The sequence below is a fragment of the Zeugodacus cucurbitae genome, chromosome 3, assembly GCF_028554725.1.
Source record: "Zeugodacus cucurbitae isolate PBARC_wt_2022May chromosome 3, idZeuCucr1.2, whole genome shotgun sequence".
Lineage (NCBI taxonomy): Eukaryota > Metazoa > Arthropoda > Insecta > Diptera > Tephritidae > Zeugodacus > Zeugodacus cucurbitae.
In genome coordinates, this window is record NC_071668.1 from 23,339,857 (window position 1) to 23,354,413 (window position 14,557).

The 14,557-nt window shown below is 36.8% G+C and overlaps 4 protein-coding genes across 5 annotated transcripts in view; 2 read left to right on the forward strand and 2 right to left on the reverse strand.

Moving 5' to 3' along the window:
- Positions 1 to 716: 716 nt before the first annotated feature.
- Positions 717 to 6,280, reverse strand: LOC105214827 (signal transducing adapter molecule 1). 2 transcript variants are annotated; one of them, XM_029042005.2, is made up of 7 exons: positions 5,818 to 6,280; positions 4,622 to 4,899; positions 4,241 to 4,555; positions 3,137 to 4,175; positions 2,839 to 3,066; positions 1,418 to 1,695; positions 717 to 1,357 (listed from the first exon to the last, which is right to left on the reverse strand). In XM_029042005.2, the coding sequence occupies exons 1-7, from the start codon at positions 5,858 to 5,860 to the stop codon at positions 1,349 to 1,351; spliced, it is 2,190 nt and encodes a 729-aa protein (XP_028897838.2). In that variant the 5' UTR covers positions 5,861 to 6,280; the 3' UTR covers positions 717 to 1,348. The 2 variants fall into 2 exon arrangements, with proteins under 2 accessions (XP_028897838.2, XP_011186788.2); XM_011188486.3 differs by having other exon boundaries at positions 717 to 1,695; positions 5,818 to 6,279.
- Positions 6,281 to 6,527: 247 nt separating this feature from the next.
- On the forward strand, positions 6,528 to 8,479 carry Zdhhc3_1 (palmitoyltransferase ZDHHC3). The gene is made up of 4 exons (XM_011188485.3): positions 6,528 to 6,954; positions 7,008 to 7,181; positions 7,238 to 7,495; positions 7,573 to 8,479. The coding sequence occupies exons 1-4, from the start codon at positions 6,839 to 6,841 to the stop codon at positions 7,850 to 7,852; spliced, it is 828 nt and encodes a 275-aa protein (XP_011186787.1). The 5' UTR covers positions 6,528 to 6,838; the 3' UTR covers positions 7,853 to 8,479.
- A 735-nt stretch (positions 8,480 to 9,214) lies between these two features.
- Positions 9,215 to 14,557, forward strand: part of LOC105214823 (tRNA-dihydrouridine(16/17) synthase [NAD(P)(+)]-like) — a 59,888-nt gene continuing 54,545 nt past the window's right edge. Inside the window, exon 1 of the mRNA XM_054226730.1 lies at positions 9,215 to 9,358. The gene's annotated coding sequence lies outside the window, so the exon portion shown is untranslated. The remainder of the gene's footprint in view (positions 9,359 to 14,557) is intronic.
- On the reverse strand, positions 9,736 to 12,472 carry LOC105214825 (uncharacterized). The gene is made up of 8 exons (XM_011188484.3): positions 12,094 to 12,472; positions 11,920 to 12,033; positions 11,737 to 11,865; positions 11,177 to 11,677; positions 10,677 to 11,096; positions 10,436 to 10,615; positions 10,171 to 10,375; positions 9,736 to 10,100 (listed from the first exon to the last, which is right to left on the reverse strand). Exons 1-8 carry the CDS (start codon positions 12,283 to 12,285, stop codon positions 9,856 to 9,858), a joined length of 1,986 nt encoding a protein of 661 aa, XP_011186786.1. The 5' UTR covers positions 12,286 to 12,472; the 3' UTR covers positions 9,736 to 9,855.

Consider the following 14,557-nt stretch of genomic DNA (forward strand, 5'->3'; position numbering starts at 1 on the left):
ACACATAAGCCATATAAATTCGAGTCCATGCGGATTTTGTTATTCATTGAAATTCTCGGTTCCAAAAAATTCTCTCAAATACACCGAAAAAGACCCGATGTATTTTTTGCTTTTTTCAGGAAATTTACTTAATTTTGAGAAGTAGTTGGTAGACGCTCTGCCATGAACATGAGTCCCAAAAAAGCATGCCTTTCAGTCTTTAGTTACGCGACAACTACAACGACTAATCGAAAACCACATCCTAAAAATAATCTGAAATTATACTATATAAAAACACTACTGAACAATAACCGGCTTCAAGCTTTGTGCGTAGCAACATGGCTAGGGAACATGCAGATATTATATAGCCGTTATTTGAATCCATACATATAAAGAAAAACATATATCTATATATAAACATACATACATATTTATGTATAAATATGCCGTTTGCGGTCAATTCACAAAAAGCTGTTTGTGGTCACATTTACAGAAAAAAACGAGAATTTATTTCTTTTTAATAATTCTGTATTTCATTTTGCATTAGTGTTTATCGTAAATCGCTTATATATAAGTAATAATAGTACTGTTATAATTTTTTAAATAATATTGTTTGCTCATACAAATATTCTTTGACATTTTGTTTTGCTTTTTTTCTAGCAATACACAAACAAAACATGTTGTTCTACATAAACATACATAAGTGTATATATATATATAAAGTATCATAGTATATTTTATTTTTATTTTTTTGTTGTTGTGTGGTAAACATACATAACTTTCGCAAACACATTTCATAAACAACGCAGCCGAAAAAATTTAGTTTCGCACATCTTCCTCATCAAGTATGTAGGTATGTATGCATGCACAACTGTCTTCTGCTTCTTCTACTTCTTCGTCGACGTTTGTACGTCAGCACAAGTAACCGAGTTAGGAAACAATATACGTTCGTCCAATTTATTTAAAACAACTTAACATTAATAGTAGCAATTAAAATGCGACGCATTCACCTCTGCATTGCGACCAACGAGCATATATAATACGGACATAAAGAGGAATAATAATAACAATATCAAAATACATGTTCATGTTCATTTTATATGAATAATTACATAGCAAACGCGCTTACACATACATATTTTGTTGTTTGTTGTTGTAAAGCGACGCGGCACATTGCTAAGCAATGCACAACGCTTTATTGGTTGCGTAAGACAAACACTTGCAAGCTGCGCCTCTTGCTGTTGATGTTGTTATAATATGTATGTATGTATGTATATTGTTTGTAACAAAAAAGATAGTGAGTGAGGACGAGTAGAAAAGTTATATGACGACGCGGTTATTGTCGCTGCCTAATCAACCGACCAACGTCTTACCGTTGCTGCTGGTAAATTGGAATGTTATGTTTCGGATCGTTTTGTACAAGGAAATTCTGTGTTACCGGCTGATTAATGCCGCCTGCCAGTGAAATTGCAGCCATTTGTTGTTGTAATTGACTGAATTGATCACCGCCATTTGTGGGATTATGCATGCCATGGCCTGTGGGGGGTAACATGCCGGGCGGCGGCGGTGCCATGCCAGTTGCAGTTGTGGGTGGTGATGTCATAAACGCATTTTGTGGTTGTGGCTGTGACGACGGTAGCGTGCCGTAGTGTTGTGGATGTTGCTGTAGGTGGTGTGGAAATTGCGGCTGTTGATGCAACTGATCGGGTGGTATAGCTGTGGAGAGAGAGAAACAAATTATTATTATTACAAATATTTATTTATAATAAAGCAAAGTAATCTTGTTTTAACGATTCTCCAGGACTGCTGGCACGAAAGGTATAAATCTTGTTGTCGTCGAGATCACCTAACGTTAGGTGCAGGAAATGTGCTCTTTCGACAGAGTCGGACTAAAGGGAGAGGGGTGTCAGGTGAGTCGGGTTCGTTGCTGGAACGGGAAGTATAAGTCTATTTGACGTCGAGGTCATCTAACGGTAGACCCGAAAAACATGCTGTTTTGCCAAGGTCGGACCAAAAGGCGGGGAGTGTGCGATGACGTCATCTAACGGTAGACACGACAAACATGCTGTTACGACAAGATGGACCAAAAGGCAGGGGATGTGAGATGAGTCGGGTTCGTTTCTGGAACGGAAAGTCTAAGTCTAGTTGTAGTCGAGGATATCTAACAGTAGGCCCAGGAAAGGTGCTGTTTCTGCGTGTTAGATGAGTTAGGTGTTAGCAGCATGCGGGAACGCATTGTATGTCGGGGTTCAGTCTGGATAAGTGGGAGTTTAACTTGCTACAGTATACAGAACGAAGTTGCGCAGGTGTCACTCTGGTTTCACGCAACTCGAGCTCATCGTCTACTATGGGTGTCGGTTTGACCCCAAGAACGTCATTCACTTGTTGTTTCAACGATTATCCAGCCCTGCTGGAACGGAAAGTATAAGTCTAGTTGTCGTCGAGGTCATTTAACGGGAGGCACAGGAAACGTGTAGGTCGAACCAAAGAGAAAGGGGTGGTAGATGAGTTGGGTTCGTTGTGCATGCAAAGAATTCCCACAACAGCCGGTTCTACGTTACCGGAATGGACCCGGATCGGTAAGTTTTAAGTTTTGGCAAGGAAGGTGTAAATGGCTCCGCTGTGTATGGCGTTTAAGACGTGTCTGCAGCTGTCCGCGCCCGCAGTCTGGGCGGCGTATTGTGTTATGTCGTCGACGTATTGAAGGAGCGCGCTCTTGATACACATGGGAGACGGTTCCGTATTGTTTTGCTCCTTTACAGGTAAAATAACGATCCCGTTGTGTAGCTATGCTTCTTCAGACATTAAGAGGCATGCTGTGACTGTCAAATCAAAGTAAGTTTAAAGCAAAGTAATTACCATTGACGCCATCGTTTATGCCATTCGGATATTGTGGCATGTGTGGCAATGACTGCAACGCCTGCATATTGTTCAACTGCTGCAACTGTGGAACCGTATTATAATTATTAGCGGCGGCCATAGTTGATTGGGGCATTTGTTGCTGTTCGGACGCTGGCGGTGCAGAAGTGGCCGGCAACTGTGGAGCAGCACCCATATAGGGTAGTGAAGCCATAGACGGAGGCAGTGCTGTGGTGAAAAAGTAAAAAATTTGTTAATAAAATAAAAACAACTTCAAATATAAATAATTTTTACGCACAATTGAGGCCAACACTGCCAGCAACGTTGCCATTAAGCTGCGACGCGTTCACATGTCCATTTTGATACTGCTGTGGTATAGAGTAAGCACCAGCCGTTGGTACTGGTGCCGCGGTAGACACCGCATTCTGATTTAGCGTGTTTTGCGTGGTGACTGGCGCCACATTGCCGGGCAACTGTGCCGGGTTTGCATAGGGCAGCGATTGCATGCCATAGTTATGTGTTGGCATATGTGCTCCTGGCTGCATGTGTGGCGGAAAATTTGCATTGCCCGGATAGCCAGCTGCACCGTATAGCATTTGTGGATTCGGCACACCCTGATAACCCAGACCAGGCAACGCACCGGCCATGGGTGGCAGACCGCCTAAATAACCAGCAGCCTGTGGGCCGCCTGGCATTGCCATACGATCGTCGCGCATTAGTGAATGATAGAGATTGATTGCGTCCACCAGATCGCTGGAGAGCTGCGTGAGTTGTGCATGCTTGCGATCGACACGCTCCAGCTCGGTATCAATTAGTGGACCCATCTGGTGTACTTCCTGTTCCAAACGCAACATTTCCTCGCTATCTTGCGAAGGATCCTCGGGATTTGCCTCGTGCAACAGATGCAAAAGACGATCAATCTTCTCCTCATCGATTTCGATTCGTTGTTCAGCAACTGCCGCGGCGGCAGCTTCAGTCTTTAATTGCAAAGCTTTGGCATCATCCTCGAATTGTACGCTCTTTTTCGTTTTATTCTGTTGATTGATATCCAAACGTTCCGGATCGACAGACAAATCGGCAGTTACGAAATTTGATGGGAAAAGACCTTCACCACGCTGATTATAGCCTTTCCACCAATTCGGATCGGAATCATCTACAACATGTATAATTTCACCAGAGAAGAATGTCAACTCATTCTCTTCGGCTGCTTCGAAATCATATAAGGCGCGTACTTTACGTGGTTCGGGCTGTGAATTGGTGGAATTATTCGACGCACCGCCAGTGGATGTAATGCTCGCCAATGAACCAGAACCCGAAAATGAGGGATACAAAGAGGACTGCAAAAGTGGAAATATGTAATAGTTTATATAAATTATATATATAAATTAAATAAAAACCATACATAAGCCGAGGCAGCGGTCGTGCTGCCACTGGCGGCACCAGCATTGCTGCTACTTTGCAACTTGGGACTATTCTTCGTCTCCTTCAACGATAGCTCTATCGCTTTGGCAATATCGTCTTCCTCCTGTTGGCTGCTCACCACATTAGGATCTTTCAAAGCGGTTAATTTTGCTGCTGACTTTGCCGGCTTTTCGTTTATGTTGCTGAAGTCGTAGCCTTCGTGACGCAATTTCATATAAAGCGATGGTATCAAGTTCAATTCAGGATCATTTTTAAAATCGCTCTCAGCCCAGTTTTTAAGCACCTGACGCATTTTCTGTGTTAAACAAAAATTGATTTAATTAACGATTATTATTATTTTAAATATTTATAATCAACTCACCAGCGATACTTTCGGTTGTGCCTTCGATAGCAGACGCCTGAATTCATTTTCGAATTCACGTGAGGCGATTTCCAAATGAAATGGTTTACCACAATTATTGACACAGGCATCTAACAGTGTGAGCGCTTGCATTACAACATGTGGATCAGCATGGCCCATACGTTTCATTATTGCCTTCAGACAATCTTTGGCGCTGCGCGGATTGGATGAGACCTTATCGCACACATCCAATATGAGCGACCAGTTCTCGTTTGTATTTGTTTCGCTTGTAGCTTTGTCTGCAACAAATAAAGAATAAAAAGATAAATAAATGTCGTAAAAGCAGTTTTGCAGATGACGATCTATGGGCTATAAAAATCTTTCAACTAGCCTCGCTTTGGAGATAAGCGCACAATAAAAGACAATACAAATACAGAACGTTAAACTGATAAGTAGAGCTAACTGCAAGTGTAATCCCAATAACGCATATATATTTTTTTTTACGTCTGCTTTGTGTACGTTAACAATGTATTTAGATATATTATAAATATATTAATACATATATAATAATGTGTAATAAGTACAAGCAACTTCAACTTCAACAACAAAATCTAAAATCTGTTTATATGCGAAGCCATCGTGTGTAAAAAGTTTCGTGCTTAGCGCCGTATGACTCACTATTTATTGTTTTATCAAATTTTATAAAAATAAAGCGATAACCACAATTAGATTTTATATGTGATAAAAAAAATACTTTTGTATGAGCACATCATTTAGGAAATGCAATTTACAAATACACGTATCGAATTTAATTTTCGGCAATTAGACAGCGATATAAACTAATGTTTATAAACTCACTCAACTGCAACATTAAAAAGTGTTCAACATTTAAAAACAGCTTAAGTTAAACTTAAGAAGCGACTTGCGTATTGAGTGTATTGAACTCTGTTGTTAGTTCACTGTCACTTCATAATAAGGTAGCGTATATTAAAGTTTCTTTATTGTCTGGCTGCCACCACACTAACCTCCTAATATAAATTCTAAACACAAAGAAAGCACACACTTGTGATCTGACTAATCATTTGCAGCAGTCAACGTCCTTATGCTGGTCATTTAGTCTTTGTGATAACAGCTTTGTCAATTACATACGTATGCTTAAATTACATACCTACAATTATATAGGCAAATTAATACCTGTAAAATATAATAAAACTCACCAATATCCGCATCAAACGGTGTTGATTGCCCAAAAATCCCCATTTCACACCAGTGGCTATGTGGCAGCTCAAATGAAAAACTAATTAATAATTTTTGCACTGCGTATTAACGTTCCTACACTTGTTTAAATGTTCAAGTCTTTTGCAATCGATTTTCACTATCCTTTTGTTGTTTTTCCCCTTCTTATTTTTATATTTTGTTTCGACCTTCTGCTGCACTTTTCACGCAATCAATATGCTTATTTCGCTATTACGCTGCTCAAATTTTTCTTTCAATTGACCTTTAATTGTATTTATGCACTTCCAATTAATTTAATAAAGTGTTATTTGGTTTTTTTTCGGTCAACGGATGTGGTTTCCTCACTAAACCGTAGAAATTTTTAATAAAAAATGACTAACGAAAATCGGTATTGCTGGGAATGTCATTTGTTTCCTACTCTACTTCCAGTGGATTGCACTTTACTGTCAAATGGTGGTAGTTGCCAGAGACTTTTCAGTTTATTATAGGCATTTGTACGAAATCAGGAGCTTAGGGGACTCTTCAAATTTGTTTGTAAAAATTAAAGTATATAACTTTATTAATTCTCCAATGGAACCCAATGTCTTTATAAAATTTTAAATATTTATTTTTTTTACTGTCATTTAGTTCTTGTTACAAAAACACAAATTCGTTCACCGGTAGCGCTTTCGCGTTGCCAATCGCTGTTATTTAATAAATGTCAGCTTAAAACAAAACAGCAAAAGTAAATTTTGTACAAGATATTATAGTGATGTTCAACAAATATTTGGCGTAAATTTTTTTAAAACAAGTATTACTACGAAAGTACAAAGTTAGAATGTAGAAAAATACCAGGCCCACTAGTATGCAGTGACTTCAGACTTGGTTCTAGCAAGTTATTTTTTCATGCAAATACGTACTTAATTCGCAGTAGTATCAACGTTTAGCAGTGTTAGGAAACTGTAACTTAAATTAAATTAAGAGTGGCTGCTGAGTAATCGCTGGGTGGTGACAAAGGCAATAATGACTTTTATACGAGATCCTTGCGGCATTGCGTGTCTAGTCATCACCTATGGCGCAGTTATGTACGCGGACTATGTGGTACTGCGCTGGATCATTCTGCAAACGATGGAGGCTAGGTATGTCGAAGACAAATAAATAAACATAATAATTATTCATTTATATTTCACAGCATTTGGGCACCCGTGCACGTAATACTATTCAATACAGTTGTTTTTCTGTTGTGTATGTCACATCTGAAAGCCGTATTATCAGATCCTGGACGCGTGCCATTGCCGGCAAATCGCCTAGACTTTTCAGATATGCATACAACTGGAAAAAATAACAATGGTGGTGGCAGTGAATGGTATTTATAACAATATAAATTAATTAATGATATATATAAGCAGTTTAATATTGCAGGACTGTTTGCACACGCTGCGAGACATATCGTCCACCCCGTGCACATCACTGTCGCATATGCAAACGTTGCATACGACGCATGGATCATCATTGTCCGTGGATTAATAACTGTGTTGGTGAACGAAATCAAAAATTTTTTCTACAGTTTCTATTCTATGTTGGCATGCTATCCATATATTCCGTTGGTTTGGTGGGCTACAGTTTTGTATACCCTTGCGACGACTGCAATATATCTACACTAGAGACACAAACTAGAATGTAAGCCAGTTATTTTTATTTATTTTTTTATTATTACAAGCATTAAACTGTTTACACACATTTCTACACGCTTACAGGTTGCACAGTGTTATTCTCTTATTGGAATCGGCTCTTTTTGGTCTCTTTGTCTTGGCTATAATGGTCGATCAAATGCATGCTATATTGCACGATGAAACCGCAGTGGAGGCTGTACAGTCAAAGGGTAAAGGCCTACAGCGTTCCAGCCGTCGCCAATTTCGTTTGTTTGCTGAAGTTTTCGGACGCGGGCATCCAGCTTGTTGGCTGTTGCCATGTACAAGTTTCAATTCATCGCCGCGTTACAATGACACCCCGCTATTGATGAGCTATGATGTTTAAGCAAAAGAACAAAAACAAAAAAACAAAGGGAATTTTATGACTGCACTGCGCTAGGTATACAAACAAGTGCAACATTTTACGATTTGAATTTATGTCAATTTTTAGTTAGAATATCTAGGTGCTTTTGTTGTCTATTTTTTTAGTTATTGTTATATGTTTAATGTAATTAAATAACAGTTTAATTTATAATTTAAATTATAATATTCCGACCTCCGTGCGAAAAGCAGTATATGCGGTTGCTATACTATTCTAAGACGTATTAAATATATATAGATTATAATACAACTCACATAGTAATATTTATTATAGTTTAATTTAAGATATGTTCCATATTTTAATGCTATGATTTACTCGTTAGGAAATAAGCTCGTCGATTGTGTATTTACAATAACAATCGCAAACAAGTTTAGCGTAAATGGATATTATAGTTATTAGCATAAGCAGCCGTAGGGTCTGCATCATGAATCAAAACCAATACTTCTTACAATTGATTGTTGCACTCACATCAAGTGATTTGCATTTATTGGAAGAACTTTTTGTATGTATTTGAATGAAGACAGGCTGCATTTAAGTACTAAGTGTCGAAAATAAAAAAAAAAACAATATTTTAGTGAAAAATCTATCATAATAACTACTGAAAAGTCATAACGTAGATCAATGGAAATCCGCAAATAAATAGTATTTATTAAAGACATGCAAAGATAAATACGTTTATAGAAAGTTTTTCTTTTAATGCACTCAAATATCGAACTACTCAATTCATTTTCAGGATTCTGTAAGATTTGAAATTTTTGTTACTCAGGTTTTCAATATTCTCATGTACCAAATTTTATATGTAAAAGCTAACTTCTAGAGGATTATCACAATATTTAATGATCTCTTACTGATTTGATGAGAGAAAAATGAAGATTTTATTCAAACAAAGGAAATTCATGAACTTCTTTATATTTGTATGTATGTTTGTGCACTGTATTAGATTAACGACCTTAATTTGGAAGTATTACAAATGGAAATTAAATAAAAATCAAAATATCAAATGAATAAATATTTGGCGAATTATTTGAAAACAGTTTCACGCATTCCACAACCGATTTTAATAATATTTAAATTAAAAAAAAAAAAAATAAAATAAAATGATACCAGATAGATCAAAACAATATTAATTAAAGAATGTTAGGAGGAAACCTATTCATGACTGAATTACGAAATTTACGAAGTAATTTATATATATTTTTAATTAATCGCAATAATAATTTTATTTTTTACTTCCTTTGTTATCCTTGCATATCCAAAACGAAATTTCATTGCGGCTGTATTTAGATATTCTTCACACAACACAATAGTTGGCAACTCTCTGCGTTTCTTTTTGATAAGGACGTTCGTTACTCACACAATACGAAGAAAACAATAAAGTGGAATGTCAAATCAGCATGCGCGCTACAAAAATAGTTGAATTGGCAAATTGTGTGTTGTTTATTGTTGTGTAAATTATAAATTTTATTTGCGGTGAGTGAAATATAATCTTAAATAAATTCTTTTGTTGTGAATGACAATGACAACCTTTAAGAGATATTTAATTGTGTTCTATAAAACATTAATGGATTGCGGCTAGAATAAGAAAATAGTTTCAAACGCATTTCCTCCAAAGTTTATACCGTAGTAAAGTTAATATAACATATTCTTTAATCAATTAAACAATATTTAATAGCAAAACAACCACAATTATAATTTCTGATTAGTTATCAGTTAATAAAAGGCCAAGGTTTCTTCTAGGAAAAGAAATAAACTAAAATACGGCATAGAGCTACCAGCTCAACATGTTGCCACTACATCGACAACAACAATATGTGCTCTTGGTATTTTCAAACAAAAACAACATTCAATGCAATTTCTTCATTGCATTTTATTGCAAAAGAAAATGAGTCTATACATATGTGTGCATTTAAAAGGTTTTATTTTTTAATAAGATTCAAAATCCTCAATAGTATTTTCGATCACTCCGTTTACCGTTTGGTACAGAACAAACACAATCGCATATGTGGTGATGGACTCTCTGTGCAAGGTTTGGGTTGTACAATTCCGCGCGGATCACGTTCAGGTTTAAGCAAATGTTTCTGCAACGACCAAATAATATCGCTGGCCAATGCGCTGATGCACAGCTTAATGCTTGCTTCGTAATTCAATTTGTTGGTGGCATAGCTAAGTATAGCTTTGGACATCTCACAAGTTAGGAAACTACGATTCAAATCTGTATAAAAGTGTTTTATATAAATTATTAGCGGTATAAAAATTGAGTGAATGACAGTGTAATAACTCACTAAGCAGCTCGGGACGTACGTCCATGATTTTTTTGGAGAAATGATAATCAATGGCGGAAAATACACGTTTGCCAACACCCACAATTAGTTCACGTTTGAATTTGATAATATAGTGTTCTATGAAAATCAACTCGTTGCGACACAAATTCGGTATATTGCTAAACATATTCTCCTCCGATTGCACTTTGATGGAAGCAAGTGAACCCTAAAAGCATAGATAAACTATAAATCAAGTTGTTTTGTTAATAATTTTATGCTACTTTACCACTGGTGTTGGGGTTCGCACATCTACCGGCTTAATATCCACCATTGGATGTATGGCATAACTGGATTCGCCAATTGTTAATGGTAAACGACTGAATGAGACCAAGGTTGGTCTACGGCTACCAGCAATATTCTCGTTTTGTACTTGCTCACGTATGGAAGCAATAATTTGCGACGATCTCTGTAATATGACGTTATAATAAATTAGAAAAGGAAGTTTTTACTAAGCAAAATATACTTACAAAGAGCACAAAACGTTTGGCCTCATCAAAGAACTGATCCACACGTTCTCTTACATTCTTGCAAATTCTCGGATCCTTACTCAAATCTTTGTCGAACTTCTTAATAATGTGCGTTATAATAAACTTGGCCGCTTTGTATATGGGATCATCAGCATCGAACGGCATAGCGGGTTGATTTTCCATATCGATGGCGGCATTCAATGCTTCACAAAGCTTGTAATCCAACAATTTATCAACACTCTCATTTGGTCTATCACAATAGGCCATACCGTTATCCATGGCTGGCTTCGGCGGTGTAATTTGTTTCGGTTTCTTTCTACGATGCTGATGTAATTTGCTTTGTTTTTTAATTTTACGTGCACGATCTTTAATGTCATTCTGTATGCGTAGCCATTTCTCATCATACTTTTGACGATGATTCTGGCAAACGAAAATTTGAAAAATTATTGAATACATAATATGCAAAAAAAAAAAAAAATTATATAAATGCTTGTACAAACCTCGATAAATTGTTTCCGTTGTGCGCTGACTTTCTCCAGCAGTCCCTTTATTTTATCCTGATAAGCTATGCGCTCCTTCAAACGTTTCTCCCAAAAGTGTGTTTGTATAACCTCACTTTGACGCAGCCGTTCCTCCTGCAGATGCCGCAGATTCTTTTGCAAGCGATCCTGTTTGAATTGAAAGACCTTCTTGAGCTTAATCAAATGCTTTCGCTGCAAGTCGGCGGCCGCTTCCAAGTGTCGTTGTGTTTTCATATGATTTACCAGTTTACGGTACTCATGATAGGCCTTGCCCATCTCATCGGCAGCCGCCTTACGCGCTATCTTATCCTGTGTGCGTTGCCACATTTTCTGAAAGCGTGATGCCCTTATGTTCTCCAGCTTGCGCTTGCGTCCCTGTATTTCAGTGAAACTATTTTGGCGTGCGGCCAAATTGTGATGATCGCGCGCTGTTATTGCTTCGGCATTGTTGATCAGCATGCGATCGTGTTGCTCGTTTTCCTGCATTGGTTAGATCGTTTTTAGTGTTACTTTTACAAATATCGTTCGCGTGAGCTCACCTGTCGATTTAGTTCCTGCAATACGTAGTAAAGTCTCGTTTTGTGCAGCTGTTGTCGGTATTCATTGAAATCCTTCAAATTGCAAATCACATCATTATTTTGCGTTATTTCACCGTTCTCGCGTAAACGCTGTGAAAATCACAAATTGAAATTTAAATGAGAAAATTTCCTTTATAATCTAACCTTCAGATTTCGTTCGTTGGCATAAAAAGTTTTCAAATTCGAATCGTGTAGTGGATTGTACTCCGGTAGGCTTTCCCGCACGGAGGGATCAAATTCTTGTTTCAAATGTTTAAACTGCATTGAAAATAATTTAATTATTAATATTTAAGCAACTAATTGTGCCTTTGAACGCACCGATTGTCCAATTTTATTTTTCGAAAATATAACCTGATTCCCGGGACACTTCAGCATAGGCAATTTCGAATTTAATGGTATTAGCTCCCAGCCTGGCAAACTGTTGATCGGCAGTCCAGATTTGAATGTTAAATTTGGTACTTCGACCACATCCAATTTGGGACGCCGTGACATTGAGAGTATATCAATCATTTTCGCTTTGTTCGGCTAATCGCTGCTTAGCCTACATAAACCAAACTGAGCTGTGTTTTAACGTTTTCTATTTAATTGAAATTATAATTTTTGCGCAATTTTTTTACGGAGCCCTTTTCTTAGCAGTTGTAAATTTCGACTGAGAAAATTTTTTCTTGACTACCGAAAATCAATGAAACATGAAGTTTCTTCTAAAAACTGTATATTTAAAAATGAAACAGGTGGGTATTCAAAAAACACAGTTTTTATGCAATAAAATACTTTTTTATTCAAATAATAAATTATAGCAAAAGAACGAAAATTTTTTGAAATTAGAAAAGGCTTGAAATAAGGTGAAAATTTAATTTTTTTTATCTTAATTGACGGATGGAAACCATTGAATTAAAAGGAAAATGTAGATTATATCCATATTTTGGATTTTTAGTTGCTATATCATGTAATTAATAATTATTTTTTAAAAATTCTTTTTTTGCGAACTTATATAAATATTTTGATTTTGGAGGCTAGCTTCGAAAATCGCAGCATACAATTTGTATACTCTCGCAACAAACTTGCAAAGAGTTTTGTTCATTACACACCATAAACCTAGGTAAAATCGGTTCCCAACCACGCCTACTTCCCATTTAACTAAATTTTCATTTAGTTAAATTTTGAAATCCATCCGATTCCTTCACTTTATAAGATATACATTAGGAACCAATGAACATGGCGGAATAAAACTTTACAGACATACTGTATATCATCCGTGGCTTCACTTGTGGAAAAATTGTCAAAATCAGACTATAACTTTTCAAGGCCCCGGATATCGAACATGAGGAACTCAGTGCCTAAGAGTGATTTTTCACCGAAAATATCGGTAAATCTCTCAGATATTTGAATGTAATTTAGAGGATTTTTTCTTCTAATCTATGTCCCAAAAATATTTAAAATCGGGTCATAACTTCCCGTAGCTCCAATATACATATTTATAGGTTTATCAAAAATACGGTCGGCTTTATTTCACATATATCGGTTAATATGTGAGATATCTTAGCAAAATTAATTGAGCGTATAGTCTTGGATATAGTGTACCTTGGTGGTGAAATTGGTTCAGGAATTACCTAAGCCTTCATATATGCTATATATGATGAGTTTCGTTATACCGAATATATATGTCAAATTGTTGTAATTCCTCCGCTGTCTCCATTGCGTATGAGTAATATCTATCTTATGATTTCTATTGTAAATACACCTCAATCGGTGTGAGTGTTGAACAAAAAAATCATGGCTTTTGTGCATAAATTGTAATTACTATATTTGTCCAAAAAATATGTTTTGTATTTGCGTTTGCTATCAGACTGCAAAGACAAACTGTTTATTGAGTCCGGTCAAAACTATAAACCAACATTATGTGTGCTTGCATGGTTTCTAAAGCAGCATAGCAGCATATATGTATATGTATGTACACTGCTAGTCATAGGTTAGACGTACCCATTTTTTCCTTAAAGAACCCGTTATATTTACTACCAAATATGTATGAGTTGAGCAAACCCCTTTTCTTATGAAACTTCAAACAACATGCAAGCATAACTGTGCATTCGAAAACTTTATAATCATTGAATTAGACGCACTTAACTTTTTTCGTCTTGTGTAAAAAGGAGCAATTGTTTTCATTAATAAAAAACGTAATATTAAGAAATCGATTGTGTTTTTGCAATATTTGGAAAAAAATAGGAATAGGTAATGTTTTGAGCCTATTGAAATGCCTAAAAATATACTTATTTCACTTACAAGGACTATTGATTCGAAATATTGTCAAACAAATAAGCTGCCGTTCCAGAACTGTTGATAGATGTTTAAAAGATCCAGAGGAATATGAAACAATTGGTTACAGTTCTACTAGATTAGATTAGATTATATATTGAGGATTGCACCGCGACCCAAGGTCTATTGTGCCCTCTCCAGCTATCACAGCACTCCCTCCAACACCGTCACGCTAAGAAACCTTAGCAGCGTTGCAGGGCTTATGCACGCGATATTACCTCTTTGGGGATATATAACCCCAATTGTCTGTCCCCTTTTTTCGCGATCGCCGGGCAGTCAAGGAGTAAGTGCTCCAGTGTCTCCGTCTCCGAATCACAGAATCGGCAAAGATCCGACGAGTAGATTCCCGGTTTGTGCAGTCTGTAGTGGCCGGTATAGAATGCCACTAATTGTCTCAGTTTGTTCCCGGGGGCGTCATTAACTTTTTGAATCTCTTCAGATTGTACCCTCCGATGAACAGTTTGGAGTG